Source organism: Temnothorax americanus, unplaced genomic scaffold, assembly GCF_048541705.1.
Source record: "Temnothorax americanus isolate GAGA-0224 unplaced genomic scaffold, ASM4854170v1 Scaffold74, whole genome shotgun sequence".
NCBI classification, from domain to species: domain Eukaryota; kingdom Metazoa; phylum Arthropoda; class Insecta; order Hymenoptera; family Formicidae; genus Temnothorax; species Temnothorax americanus.
This window is the reverse complement of record NW_027509797.1, coordinates 214,723-228,914: the sequence shown is the minus strand read 5'-3', so window position 1 is coordinate 228,914 and position 14,192 is coordinate 214,723. Positions and strand designations below refer to the sequence as shown.

Here is a 14,192-nt window from a genome sequence, read left to right as displayed (position 1 = left end):
AATTATTCCTCCCATGTATAATTATGAACATATGTTGCTAGTAACTCACGTTGCAACAATAGTAATATTACAGAAATAAAACTTATTGTAAAATAATTTTGTATAATGTTAAAATAAAGTTTTATAACATAAAAAAAAAAAAGGAGTGTTTATCAACATTATTATCCATCTAATTTTTTAATACATCAGAATCTCAATATTTGCTGCAAAATTTTAACAACAAAAGTACGTGTGCACCGCTGATATAAAAACATTTTGATGAATCATTCTAGTTTATTGTAAATTTTCTAAATACATCAGCAAAACACAAAATTTATCTAAAGCGGGTGCTTGTTGGCCTTGGTACGTTACTGCCTTCTGCTACGGACGGCCAGAAAGCATTTTTCAGGCCGTATTGCTAAAGCGGGGAGCACGCGGCAACGCCGCACAGACGCGGCAACGCCGCAGTCTTAGCATATGTCTTTCTACCGTGCGTCCGCGTGAGCAGTTCAATGGTGTGTGTGCGTATTCACACATAAAACCAGAAGTTAGTTTCTCGACGTTGGCGACACTGAAACGAAGTTTCGTATTGTCACCGCGCGAGGTCTCCAACATCAATTCGGAGTTCGGCCGTGACTCCTGTCGACCCTTAACCCGTGACTCTCGAGGCTCGACGAGGAAGCCGCCGAGCGCCGAGACTCCGCCGACTCCGCGGACTCGTGGCCGTGTCGAACTTGCACGGGAGAGAGGAGGTTATTTTTCTTTCCGGTCACCGAGTCTGTTTCCAGCGAGATGTACGACGACTACAACAACGAGGTATTCGTCTCCGTTTGTCCGTTTTTAATTTCGTAGCGTCTCGAACGTGCTCCCTATCGCGCTCGAGCCATTCTAATCTAATTTGTCTTCTTCCCAGCCATATGACGCCTACGACGATTACGGGCCGCCAGAAGTGCACGATCAGTACGAGCGGCCGAGTTACCGGCAGGTGCCCGAGGTTGTTCGCAACTTCCTGGTGTTCCTGCGCAACTGCATCAACGAGGGTATGATCTTCGAGATCCAGAATCTGTACGAAAACTCATTCCCCAAGATATCGGAGCAACTGTTCGACAAGTCGCCGTGGCCAGACGCCGCGACGATCGGCCACATCGTCGACGACGACACGGTGTTCCTCATTCTCTACAAGGAACTCTACTATCGTCATATATACGCGCGCATGCAGGGTCCCACGTTGGAGCAGCGTCTCAACTCTTTCTACAATTACTGCGATCTCTTTAACTATATCTTGCATCCCGATACTCCGGTGCAGCTGGAACTGCCCGATCAGTGGCTGTGGGAACTCATTGACGAATTCGTCTATCAATTTCAGTCGTTTGCCCAGTATCGTGCCAATTTGTCCAACAAGACACCGGATGAGATCGAGAATCTGACCGCGCACAACAAAATCTGGGACGTTCTATGCGTGCTGAACGTCCTGCATTACCTGGTCGACAAGTCGAAGATAAAGAGCCAATTGGAGGTATACGCGAGCGGCGGCGATCCGGATTCCGTGGCCGGGGCCTTCGGCAGGCATTCCTTGTATAAAATGCTCGGCTACTTTTCGCTCGTCGGTCTTCTGAGACTGCATTCTCTGCTGGGTGATTATTATCAGGCCATCAAGGTCTTGGAAAACGTGGAGCTCTACAAGAAGAGCGCGTATTCCCATGTACCCGGCTGCCAGATCTCGACGGCGTATTACGTGGGCTTCGCGTACATGATGATGCGCCGTTATGCCGACGCGATCAGAACCTTCTCCGGTATCCTGCTGTACATTCAACGTACGAAGCAACTGTTTGCCACGCGTAGCTATCAGAACGATCAGATCAACAAGCAGACGGAGCAGATGTATCATCTGCTCGCCATCTGCCTGGTTCTACATCCGCAGTGCATAGACGAGGGTCTGCAGCAGGCGCTGCGAGACAAGAACTACCACGAGAAAATGTACAAAATGCAATATGGCGATCTTACCGAATTCGAGAATTGCTTTATATTTGCGTGTCCCAAATTTCTATCTCTGACGCCACCGAATCCGGATAATCCCAACGAAGATTATGTCCGCGAAGCCATTAAACATCAAACCCAAGTATTCATGGACGAAGTGGTGCAACAGAAGATGTTGCCGACTATTCGTTCATACTTGAAACTTTATACAACATTGCCGTTAAGTAAATTGGCCACGTTTATGGGAAATACTAGATCCGATATCGAAGGCTGGGATCTCGACAAGGAAGTCAACGCATTGACGATCCATTTATTGTGCTTCAAACACAAGATGAAGAACATTGTTTGGACGAAAGGTACATCGGGACTAGATGGAAAATTTCAATCCGGTTCGGAGGTAACTGTCATTTTATATTATTCCATTTGTATTTTAACAATATAACTTGTACAATTTATTTAAATATTTAGTTCTCTTGTGTATTTTATGTTTCCTTCAATATATATACGATTCATATTTCCTCTAATAAAAATAAATGTCACAAGTTAAAATCATAATTCTTATATATACTTGTTTACTCTCTTTTAGTTCACTCTAGGTGTTTCTTTTAAGTTTGTGAAATACTCGATAGATACAAAATATATTGAAACAACCACAGAAATCGCTCCTTTTTTTTTTTCAGTTGGATTTTTATATCGATCACGACATGATTCACATCGCCGACACGAAGGTAGCGCACCGTTATGGAGACTTTTTCATTCGCAAGATATTGAAGTTTGAAGAGTTGAATCGTAAATTACATCATATAAAGATTTAACTTGAAGAATTGTATATTAGTGTACAATTATTATTAAACATCTTGACAGTACGTTCGCAAAACAGAGGAAATAAAATTTTTAGAAATAAATATTTATTTCTATTAAATATTCATCATAGATTCTCTTCTCAGCGATTGGAATAAAGTGTATATAAGTAACTCGTGTATGGTAACGCATTATACAAATATATAATAATAATGTACAAAAATCTACATTCACATTGCATTCAGTGATGTATGATTCTTTACATTAGGCAAATAAAATTAAACAATTGTGTATTTAGTACTAAATTTGCGGTAAAAATACACGGGATAATGAACCTGTGAAAAATCAGCTATTGTGAACATGCGTTACGTTTCCCTTGTTAACATAAATTATTCTAAATGCAACTTTTTATATATCAAATTTTTTTACAAATACTAATATACTTGTGTATCTCACTGAAATATAATAAATTCAACTAGAAAAAAGAAAGAAAAATTACTGCAGAGAAAATAGTAATAATATTTTAGATCCGACATATTTTATACACGACAAGCAACAATATGCGTTAAGTCATTATATATACGTATCGTAGACATAAATAACATTCAAAAGACTGAAATATCGTATTTCACAACAATTTATCGCGATGTTAAATGTCGATAAAATCACCATCCTTGTAAGTAAAAATATATTTCCTTTAAGCATCAGTCGCTAGTGACATTGACTATGCACGTTAGATGTAGTTTTATTCTCTCTCTCTTGTAACATTCTACACGCGGCGGCTAAGATATTTGGCTTCGTCGACGCGGTCGGCACTAGACTGTGCAGATAATGAAAAAATCGATTGCGTCGTTTGTAATTTGCGGTCGAGCGAGATTCCTCTGCGCGACATATCGTTCGAACGGTTGGAAGATAATCTAATGCCATGATTCGTTGATCTAAACACCCAGATGTAACGTACGATAGCGCTAGATCCACTCCTCGTTTCAATTGCTTCCTTAGAATAATTTTGCTTTGATTCTGCACGTGCTCGTTTGCCTCAAAGTTTTTATACAGTATTTGACTGTTAATAAAATTCGCTATATCCGCGTTCAAATCACGCAAAGCAGAATAGAAAGACACGTTTTCAGCTAAGGATAAATTAGGTTGCGCGTTCTCCTCTGGCATATCCAACGTCGTGTCTTCGACATCGATCAAAGACGACACTAGAGATAAACTGTCCAAATCCTCCGCTAAATTGTTCAATATATTGGAATTTTTTGTATTTGTACTCTTCTTTGTCTTGTGTCTCTTGTTTAGCTCAATCGCAGGCTTATACAAATAATGTTGCATATCTTGCCAAAGCGATGGCTTCGTGGTTGTAGATTGTTCCGATAATACCGGTGGACCTGACAATAATAGATATTGCAACTGGAGCAGTGCCTGCCTTAGATCGCCCGCTTGCACTAATTTCTAAAAACAATGGAATAAATAATAAATAAATAATTAATTTACTTAATTTAACGATAGACGAGTACATGGTACGGTTGGATAACTCGCACAACTTCAATAGAAAATTTAGAATAAGTGATGAATCAACACACTGCCGATATTTATTTCCAAACTCCTCTTTTCAGGATTAAAACAAAATTTCCCTTTTGAAAATATTGCTTTAAAAATGAAGAATCTTAAATATTGTGTATCTTTTTTTTTTTAATTTACGTTTTTAAAAATATTACTTTTAAATAAAGAATCTTAAATATTATATATCTCGATGAACAACAAAATAATATAAATTGTAATTTAAGTATAATTTAAACATCACTTACCGTTAGGCAATTATGCGGAATTCTGTAACCCGTTTCTGCCAGCGAAATTAATTCCAATAAGGCAGACACTCTGTTACCACTGACTTTATAAAAGTAAACTTTATTTTGTTGCGGTGCCATTTTGTTCAAATGAGGACACGTGTCTCTACATATCATAACAATTGGTCGTTTGGTGTTTGATGCTAATTGATATGCAGCAGAAACAAATCCTTCGTCCTCCTCAAAGATAATATCAATATCTTCCAGAAGAATTAGCGAATTTTGCGATGATTTCGAACTTTCGGTCTCACCCGTGACTCGTTCGAACGGAGATTTGTGTTTACTTTTTTTAATTCTGTGCGACTTCGTGGCTTCCTCCAATTCCTTCAAGATCCTCTTTCCAGTCCGTCTGGAAGATGCGTTTACCTCGAGCACGCTGCACAAGAGCAAAGTTACTTACTTGATTTACTTCGCGTGAAACGACGCGATGTCTGAGAATTTATTATTTCAATATATAATTTAAGAATCATTTTGTACGTTACATTTTCGGTAAGTCGCGATTATACCAACCTGTAACCAAGTTCCTCCGCTATCGCGTACACGCTTGCGCTTTTTCCGCTGCCGTGCGGTCCTAATAACACAGCAATCTGATTATTTTCATTGTTGCACGAGGAACTGCAGTCCGAGGAATAAAACTCATCGCCGCTGCTGCCGTCGTTCTCTTTCGTTAAGGACGTTCTCCAGCCGCTCAACCAATCTTTTAGCTTATTCGCGGCCTCTTCATTCCCAACTATCTCTTGCGCGCTCATCGGCTTATATTTATATGTCCACATGCAATCGTGCAACTGACTTTCCTCGCTCTCCATTAACGTTCTCCTTCGTTCAAGCGCTCTCTTTCTACCTCTCATCCGAGGTGGCGATTTCTTTACCGAATTGCCTTTAATCATTGTTATAGTCTTCCATATTTTTCGCACATCCGGATAAAGTTTTTCGATTTCCGATAACACTCGTTCAACGTTTTCTTTCACGGGCTCATTAATCGTTTTAGTTGTTCTCGATGATTCCCTACAATTAGTAATATACTTATAATTACCAATGTCTATCAAAGGCAAATATTTTTTCTCGATTTTCATCGAAAATTTATGTTTGATTTCGCATCTGGTCGAATCCGACTCATTTTCTAATTGTGCAACATGACTGATAGAGGGAAATGGTAACACAGATATGCCATTGTTCGCTTTATGGTCCGTATTTTTGTTCTCTACGTCGACTGTATCCGATTGCAGGAACAAACGTCTAGCTGCCGTGATAGCCGGATCTGTTTTACGTCGTTTAATGAATAAAGGCGCCAGCTTTTCATTCGGTTTTCTCTTTAAAACATTCTCATTGACAATCTCGCAATCATCGATTACCGTAATTATCGTTTCACTCGTATCATTGATCTTTTGCTCGTTTTTACTAGTTTCATTTGATTTTTTCAAATCAGCATCCTCATTAGAAGCGTTTATGCTGGAAACGTCTTTGACAGTGTTTGGAACGTTGTCCTCTACAATCGATTTTTTTTTCTCCTTGTTCCGCATTCTCTTAAGATGTCGATCACAATCCTTCATATAGACTTCATTATTTTCTATTGTTCCAGATTTATTCGAGGGATTAAACTTTGATTTGCTTCTCGGTGAAAACAATTCGTCATCTGTATCTGCAAGTAAAAATTATGTTGATTTTACAGTAGTATTAAAGCTAGATATTCGTTAGAGAGAGAGAGAGAGAGGAGTATCAAAGTCAGCGATCAAAGTGTGAAAGAAACTGTCATTGCCATCGACCAATTAACATTGGGAGACTCTGTGATTATGTTTTACATCACATACACGAGAAATACTATACATATGTAACACGGCAATTTATATAATTTTATTATATTACCAATTGGAGAACCGTTATCTTCAGAAGAATGTAATTTTATTCGTAAGGACCAACGGGGTTTTTCCCGTTTTTGCTTATCTTGTTTGGCGGTCTGCGGAGAAAACAAATTCTCAGACGCTACGATGTGAATATCATCCACTGTAGAAAGATCTAATTCTGACTTTGGACATTTCTTGTTGGAATGTCTTTTATTCGAAATCGGCTTTATTACAGGTTCAACGTCAGAATTATCAGTCCTATGTACATCCGCTTTTACGATAAAGGTAGACACACATTCTTCATCCTTATTTGTCAATCCCAAAGATGATTTGCTGCATAATCAAATTGTATAACAATTATTTCATTTAAGAAATCATAAAGCTACGGAATTTTAAGGACCCACGATTCTCGTGGGAAAAACGTTTTCGGTCAATATTCCTCAGGGACACAAGAACTACAATATATCACAATATCACAAATTCAAGCAAATTGACTTAAAATGTTTATCAAGATAAAGTATCGTACGGAAGGTTCCTTGTGCAAACTTTCGTAATATTTTACCAGGTCAATAGTAATTTAACAGTATAATACACAAGATACACACGCACAATATTGTACTATATAATTATACAACGTACGCTAGATTACCTAAAATAATTCAGCAAGTTTCCAGACTGTTTGGTACTTTTTGTCGATGCTTCAAAGCTGTTATCCTTTTTATGTATTACGTTGGTTTTATTCTCGCCTTTAAAGACCCTTGTGCGGTTTTCAATATTCTTTTCTATTCTCTCACCCTCTTCTATTTCCGCCATTTTTCTTTTCGAATATCCTTTTTTATCAGCCAAAGCTATCAGCTTCTCTTTGTATTTAGATTTCAATTCTTTTGCATTATCCGATTTGTCTTTATTCTCATAGTCTTCCGTGGATTGCCGTGGTAATTTATACCGTATCGGTTTACTACGACTCATCAAAACCTGAAAAGCGTTTGATTCTTCCCGTTGAGAATCAATTTCACTGTGTTCTACATTTGACTCAGTCTCATCGCTGAAATTAATAACGCTGTTGTTGGGGAAGCTGTCCGTATCCACAATTTGTTCATCTAACCCATCTTCTTTCGACACATTCTTCGTTTCCTCAGCCCGATTTCCATAAATTTTCACAGCGGGCTTTGAACGTTTAAAAATAAGAAAATCCAATTAAAGATACTTATCGACAAACCAATATCAATTCCAACTCTTACAACTAGTAAAATCGTTACCTTCTCGAGACGCCGCTTTACATCTGACTCGGTCCACTCTGATTTAGGCGTTTCGTTTCGCAGAGGTTTATGACCATTGTTTACATCGCCGTTGAACGGAATGGGCGTCTCGTCGATCAGGTCGCCCTTGCTCTCAATTATATCGCACATTCTGCTCGCAGAGCTATCGCGTGACATCCGGATCTCGACACGTTCGCGTTTACCCGTCGCAGTAGTCTCTTCCTGCTCCCGCTTCTCTTGTTCCGCGACGTTGCTAGAATCGGTAGCGGCCTCCTTATCGACGATATGGATATGTTTGCCGTTGGCAAAGTATCGCTCAATGTCTTTCATGCTTCAACGGTATACTTCTTTTCTGCTTCACTCGTAGAGAACCGGCGTTCTCGTTCCGTCAGAGACACGGTATCATCGCTTTTCCTTTTCTTCGAGAGTCTCCCCAAAAGTTTCCTGGAAATAATGGGAATATGCTAACGATGAAAAGAGCTAACGGATGTAAGAAACGAAACGCTAATGTAATGACGTATTTATGTACGTACATACGTACGTCAACATCGAAGGTATCAAGGAGGTCGCAACGAGGTTGACGTCCTCTCGTTAATGACTACGCAACTCCTCGTGAAAATTAGTCTCCCGCTGCGATTTCGAGTAGAAATATTTATGTCGCTCGTCTCTTCGGTCTCTCGTGCTCTCCAGTGCTCTCGGCGACACAGCGCAGCGTAACCTAAATGGTAATGGAACGTGGAACGTTTGCGCGACACGCTGACGGCTTCCCGCCTTTTTGATATCGCTTTTGAGCCGTTTGAGCGCGAACGCGCGAACTGGCAAGTGGCAGCACTGGCACCTGGCGCTGCCTGGCGCGACCGCGCGACGGCCGCGACACGAGCACGTATCAGTTCGTCTTGTCAACACTCTGCCTCTGCGTTGCGTGGTTGATGGTTCTAAAAGTAAGAGCCACCCACGCTAGCGGCTTGGCTGCTGAACGCGCCCATCACACGTGACAGCAGGTATGTATGCACGTGTATGATATTGTGTACATACATACATATATATAGATTACTACACATAACAAGATCGTTCCAAGTCGGATTTTATAAGCGAACTTATTTAATTATTTATCATTATTGGATTCCGTTCAGCCAATAAAATAAGCATTAGGTTTGAGATCGTATTTAAAACGATCTTGAATAATTTATATAAAAGAGATCCAGATTTATAAATATATTATAAAGAACAATTGGAAAGAATCCGATGCAAAGCTCAACGCCAACGGTTTTATTATTTACGGCGGATTCGTCGCAGCTAAACTACACAATTTCTATACTTGATTTGTTATCTCTCTCGTAATAATTTATAATTTTTTAGATAATCGACCAGCGATCCTCGACGGTCCGCCGCCCGATTCCCGAACGCCCTGTCACCTGTCACGCTCCGACCTCCGTCGTTGACTGCTGACGTTCGTTCGAAATGTTGACGCTGATATTCCTACTCCTCCCGCTGGTTCTTCTCGTTGCTCGTAAATTCTATCTGAAAACATTCAAATCCGGCAAGAATGTTTGCGTGCTGGTGCTCGGTGATATCGGCAGAAGTCCGCGAATGCAATATCACGCGATCTCCTTCGCACGGGAAGGCTTCACCGTGGACGTTGTAGGTTACCCTGGCTCGCCACCGATGAGGGAAATCGGCGAGAATGCACGCGTGCGGCTCCACTACCTGCGACCGCCTCCCGACTTGCAAAACAGTACGAATCGGACGCTATATGTCGCTGCTTTCACAGATCTCTCTTTACTCGGCACTTTTTTGTCGTTATTTCAGTATTCCCACGTCTTCTCTGTTACGTGGTAAAAGTGGTATGGCAAACGGCTGATCTTTCATGGTTGTTACTTCGCAAACGCATATCGGATTCGCTGATAACGCAGAATCCACCTGCGATACCAACTATTCCGGTATGCTGGTTTTATTGCGTTCTAATTGAAGCGCAGTTTACGATCGATTGGCATAATTATGCCCATTCGCTCATGGCCCTGAGTCTGGGAGAGAACCATGTCCTAGTTAGATCGACGAGAATTATCGAGACGACGTTCGGCCGCAGAGCAAAGAATAATTTCTGCGTCACCAAAGCGATGAAGGAAGATTTGGAAAAGAAATGGGCTATCCAGTTAGTATCATTTGTTACGGTTAGAAACGTTTAGGTCGGCTCCTCGCTCAATTTTTTTCTTCTTTTAATTACAGAGCAAAAATCCTGTACGATAGACCAACGGATAAGTTTCGTCCAATAACTGTGGCAGAGAAGGATGAGTTTATGTGTAAATTAACTGAAAAATATGATATATCGGTACCTCGGTCGCCCAGAAGCGTCGGCTTTGTCGTATCTAGCACTAGTTGGACCGAGGATGAGGATTTCTCAATCCTGTTAAATGCCTTACAAGGTGAATCTCGGTGAATCTATTTTAATTCGCGCAATCTTTTCGTACAAGTGTGCAATGATTAAAGGGCATTACGCACGCGCAATTTTTATTATAGAATACGAAGACGCGTGCGAAGCTAGCGAGTTAAACTTGCCAGATTTGATCTGTGCGATAACGGGCAAAGGGCCGTTAAAGGACTTCTACGTGGCTATCGTTAACTTGAAAAATTGGAAACACGTCACGGTAAAAACGCCGTGGCTTGAGAATGAGGATTATCCCAAAATACTAGGTATTCGCGGATCTGCGTATTATTGCTGATTAAAAATTGATTTTTTTAGTATAACATAAAATTCTTTTTTATAAAACACTTTTCACGGAATGTTTTAAATACTCTTTATCCTTAAAATAGCTAGCGCAGACTTAGGCGTGTGCCTTCACACCTCGTCCAGTGGACTGGATTTACCAATGAAAGTTGTCGACATGTTTGGCTGCCGTTTACCAGTTTGCGCATACAATTTTAATTGGTACATCGATACGTAGTACTATTTAATGTAATTACCAGGTAGATCCGCTTACTAAGAGAGAGAATGCATTTTGTTTAGCTTATCGGAATTGGTAAGGCACAATGAGAACAGTTTGGTATTCGCGGACGAGAAGGAGCTGGCTGAACAATTAAAAATGTGGTTCCGAGATTTCCCTAATAACGAGACACAACGACAATTACGTGAAAAATTTCAAGAGAACATGTTTGCATCTCCGGAGAACCACGATGATTGGCACGAGAACTGGAAATTCAATGTATTGCCTTGGTACTTGGTTTTTTAATATAATTTTTGTACGTACGCTTTGTAATTTCCTACGCTATTACTCCCAGTTAGCACAGATGTGATAATTGTTTATTAATATCTAGCGATTATTAATGTATCTAAGAATATTTTATTTTACTGAGGATATTTCGTTAGATTTTATAACGTTGCGGTACAAGATTTAAATTGGTTTTATAAAAATATGGACCACTAATGTTACAAAATTAGACCAAATTTTACATCGACCTTTCGTGCGTATCGTGTGTTTAATATTTTTTTTCCAAAGAGTAAAATTTTTTTTATATTAATTTATATACAAATTATTGTAACATAATTTTATTAATATTGGATATGATCTCAATTGTGTTAAGAGAAAGCTGAAACAATAACGCTACAAAGTTACGTTTGATTTTCTTGACGTCATACTCATTATTGTGCGTTTGATATCTTCAATTTTTTCTGATAAATAAGAAGGTCCAATCTTGACGGCAACAACGCTTATACCGCTAGGTATACAACATACTCGACCGAGTTGTTCCTTCTTACATGCATAAATGTAAGGAATACCTTTCGTCTCCGCTAACTTTATCAAACGTGTCAGAAAGTCCAACGGTGTCGTCAAATGCGTTGCATTTTCGGCAAGTACGATAAATTCCGTCGAGTTTTGTTCCATCGAGCTTATCACGTCCGTTAATCCAACGAACAACATATTTCTCTCCGCGTGATACATTTGTCGGATCAATACGAGTAACTCGTTATTTAATTTCTTCGTTGCGGTGAGATCAGCAACGCAGTTGCACTCTTCGCGCTGCGCAAAAAGTGAATAAACGTATGGTAATTGCTTATTCTACCATTTTAATATATTGATGTCAACTTTTAAAAGATTAAACTTGGGCGAATTAATCGTACTGTTCTTAAAATTAAACGATTTAATCGTTGGATTAGTTTTCAATTAGTTCGCAACATAAGTATTGGTACACGGAATCGTACGCGGAAAACATGAAAGTTTTTGTTGAACTTTTTATTAATGCTTCAAATTTATCTTGTATACAAAGGATTTCATACGTAAAAGAGATGAGTAAAAAATAATTATTATTTTTTTTTTTTATAAATAGCACAGTAGTCAAACTGCGTTTCATTTGTGTCGAATATTTATAGTAGCAATAAAGATCTATGTTAGGTGTTACTAATGAGATGTGTAAAAATAACAAATACGTGTGTCGTTTAGATTAAAAGTTTTTCAATCCGTTGTTGGATGTCTTGAATCTGTTGTTTTAATTGCGAGCCATCTTTGCTCATTACCGAACAGGCTACCACCGGCCTGTTAACTCCGCAAGCTCGTCCTAGAGCCTGCTTGCTCCGCACGAAAACATAGGGTACGTTCTTGTCTTCGCACAATAGTGGCAAGTGCAGCAGGATTTCCAGTGGTTGAGTATCCGCAGCCATAACTATAAACTCGGACAGACCACGATTCAAGGACTTCGTAGCCTCGTTCGCTCCTTTCTTCAGCTGTGAGTAGTTATACGCTTGACTCACCAGACTCAATATATCTTGGGTCAGCTTCGGTTCCGCCAGTGGATACGCCTTTGGTGATACTTCTTCCGTCTGAAGAAAAAAAAACAAACATTCGAAAATCAACATGACGTATTTGAAGCGTCTTGATAGCGAGAGAGAGAGAGAGAAGTTCGCTACACGTACTCGCCACGTGAGTAAGCTAACCACAATTAACAGTGGCGCGCATCGCGAATATCGCGATTCGCGATCTATATACATATATATGACGATTGTCACCACTCACCATGATTGCCGGTCGAACTTTCTCCGTTTCTTTCTCTTCTTCTTTACGACCACGTGTCGTTTCTCAGGGCACAATATCGCGCTCTATCCTTCTTATCGCCTTCTTTCTGAAGCTCATAAGTTTCCTCGGGTCTCGGGACAGAGACGATAGAGTTCGTCCTCTGAAGGACAATACCTCGATCGTCGATCGTCGATCGCGGATCGTCTCGTCGCGGCTTTGCCCTTGAATTGTTAACGATTTCGGTTATTTGCACTCCCAAGTGTCGCGATGCATCACACGACTTCACTGTGCGCTGCTGACTGCTGTGCGGCGTGCGCTTTGGTGCGCTTCTAATAAAAATTGTTCGCGACCATGCGAATCTACGCTGATCACGAAGGACGATAGTCAGTGACTAGACTGACTAGTGACTGCGAACTACGAACCGAACGGAAAGCGCGCCAAGCGGAATTAAGAGGAAAGCATGACAAAACGACGACGACGACGAATAGCAGCAGTCCGTATTGTCCGTAAGTGCCCGTCTACAATAGGTGTTAAGCCCTAAGCCCTAAGAAATTGACCAATCAAAAGTCGGTTATTCTCCTCGCGCTTGAAGAATAATCGAGTGTGATTGGTTTATTTTCTTACGGCCTTACATTATCGCACTCAGCTGCACTCTCTCGCGACACCGACCGCGACGCGTTTTGAAACTCAACAAAACATGCCATGCGTAACGAAAGGCGGTAAAACATTTCTCTCTATACGTCTACATTCGATATATATAATATTTATAAACAGAGAAGAGATAATTTTGTTTTATATATATATATATATATATATATATATATATACATAATTTTTTATATAATTATTGTTAATAAGCATAAGATCTATATATATATATATATATATATATGTGCAGTATCTTTAATAATATAAATTTCCAAGTGTTTAAAATAATAATTTTTAAGTTTGGAGATTTTAATACAAAAGTTTAAACTCGCGAAAATCGACAAAACATCAGGAGGTTGCAATTATCGGAAATTGCAAAAATTTTTCAGTTTCAAGAATTACAATTTCGATCATTAGGAAATTAAGAATTTGACGCACACAGCGAAGTATTAAAAAATAATCCGAGTATACCATGATTTCAATTGACAGTAAATATTTTTATAGGCTATATTTTGCTGCTATAGTTACCTGCATTCTTCTCAATCGTGCGGCTCTCGTATTTTTGTTAGGAAAAGGAAAATAATGTTCCTCCCTTTATTTATTGTTACAATAATATATGAAATGTAAGTAGCATTTCTCTCGCAGAAAACTTGCGAAAAGACGTTAAATTTAAGTTCTAGAAGAATACGTGAGAATAACAGGAGAAAATTTATTTTAAGAAATGAATGGCGTATTTCTCCGGCGTTTTGTCATTTGTATCATATGTCATTTTAACAAGCGTGTCCGGATCTGAAATTATTAAATCGTACCCTTGCTTCTTCGATTACCCTTATG

General features: G+C 39.5%; 4 protein-coding genes across 6 annotated transcripts; 2 read left to right on the top strand and 2 right to left on the bottom strand.

The window, feature by feature from the left end:
- The first annotated feature begins 621 nt into the window (after window positions 1-621).
- On the top strand, window positions 622-2,878 carry Eif3l (eukaryotic translation initiation factor 3 subunit L). Its single transcript, XM_077422794.1, has 3 exons — window positions 622-795; window positions 893-2,353; window positions 2,637-2,878. Exons 1-3 carry the CDS (start codon window positions 772-774, stop codon window positions 2,769-2,771), a joined length of 1,620 nt encoding a protein of 539 aa, XP_077278920.1. The 5' UTR covers window positions 622-771; the 3' UTR covers window positions 2,772-2,878.
- Window positions 2,347-8,438, bottom strand: Elg1 (enhanced level of genomic instability 1). 2 transcript variants are annotated; one of them, XM_077422792.1, is made up of 7 exons: window positions 8,238-8,438; window positions 7,705-8,148; window positions 7,095-7,612; window positions 6,468-6,778; window positions 5,115-6,243; window positions 4,566-4,980; window positions 2,347-4,209 (listed from the first exon to the last, which is right to left on the bottom strand). In XM_077422792.1, the coding sequence occupies exons 2-7, from the start codon at window positions 8,032-8,034 to the stop codon at window positions 3,469-3,471; spliced, it is 3,444 nt and encodes a 1,147-aa protein (XP_077278918.1). In that variant the 5' UTR covers window positions 8,035-8,148; window positions 8,238-8,438; the 3' UTR covers window positions 2,347-3,468. The 2 variants fall into 2 exon arrangements, with proteins under 2 accessions (XP_077278918.1, XP_077278919.1); XM_077422793.1 differs by having other exon boundaries at window positions 8,246-8,438.
- A 136-nt stretch (window positions 8,439-8,574) lies between these two features.
- LOC143906604 (chitobiosyldiphosphodolichol beta-mannosyltransferase-like) lies at window positions 8,575-11,714 on the top strand. Of its 2 annotated transcripts, XM_077422795.1 has the most exons (7): window positions 8,575-8,705; window positions 9,064-9,439; window positions 9,514-9,856; window positions 9,931-10,127; window positions 10,222-10,395; window positions 10,516-10,630; window positions 10,709-11,714. In XM_077422795.1, the coding sequence occupies exons 2-7, from the start codon at window positions 9,166-9,168 to the stop codon at window positions 10,929-10,931; spliced, it is 1,326 nt and encodes a 441-aa protein (XP_077278921.1). In that variant the 5' UTR covers window positions 8,575-8,705; window positions 9,064-9,165; the 3' UTR covers window positions 10,932-11,714. The 2 variants fall into 2 exon arrangements, with proteins under 2 accessions (XP_077278921.1, XP_077278922.1); XM_077422796.1 differs by lacking the exon at window positions 8,575-8,705 and having other exon boundaries at window positions 8,924-9,439.
- Window positions 11,715-11,991: 277 nt separating this feature from the next.
- On the bottom strand, window positions 11,992-13,104 carry Hoip (NHP2-like protein 1 hoip). The gene is made up of 2 exons (XM_077422798.1): window positions 12,711-13,104; window positions 11,992-12,517 (listed from the first exon to the last, which is right to left on the bottom strand). The coding sequence occupies exons 1-2, from the start codon at window positions 12,711-12,713 to the stop codon at window positions 12,137-12,139; spliced, it is 384 nt and encodes a 127-aa protein (XP_077278924.1). The 5' UTR covers window positions 12,714-13,104; the 3' UTR covers window positions 11,992-12,136.
- Between the last annotated feature and the right edge of the window lie 1,088 nt (window positions 13,105-14,192).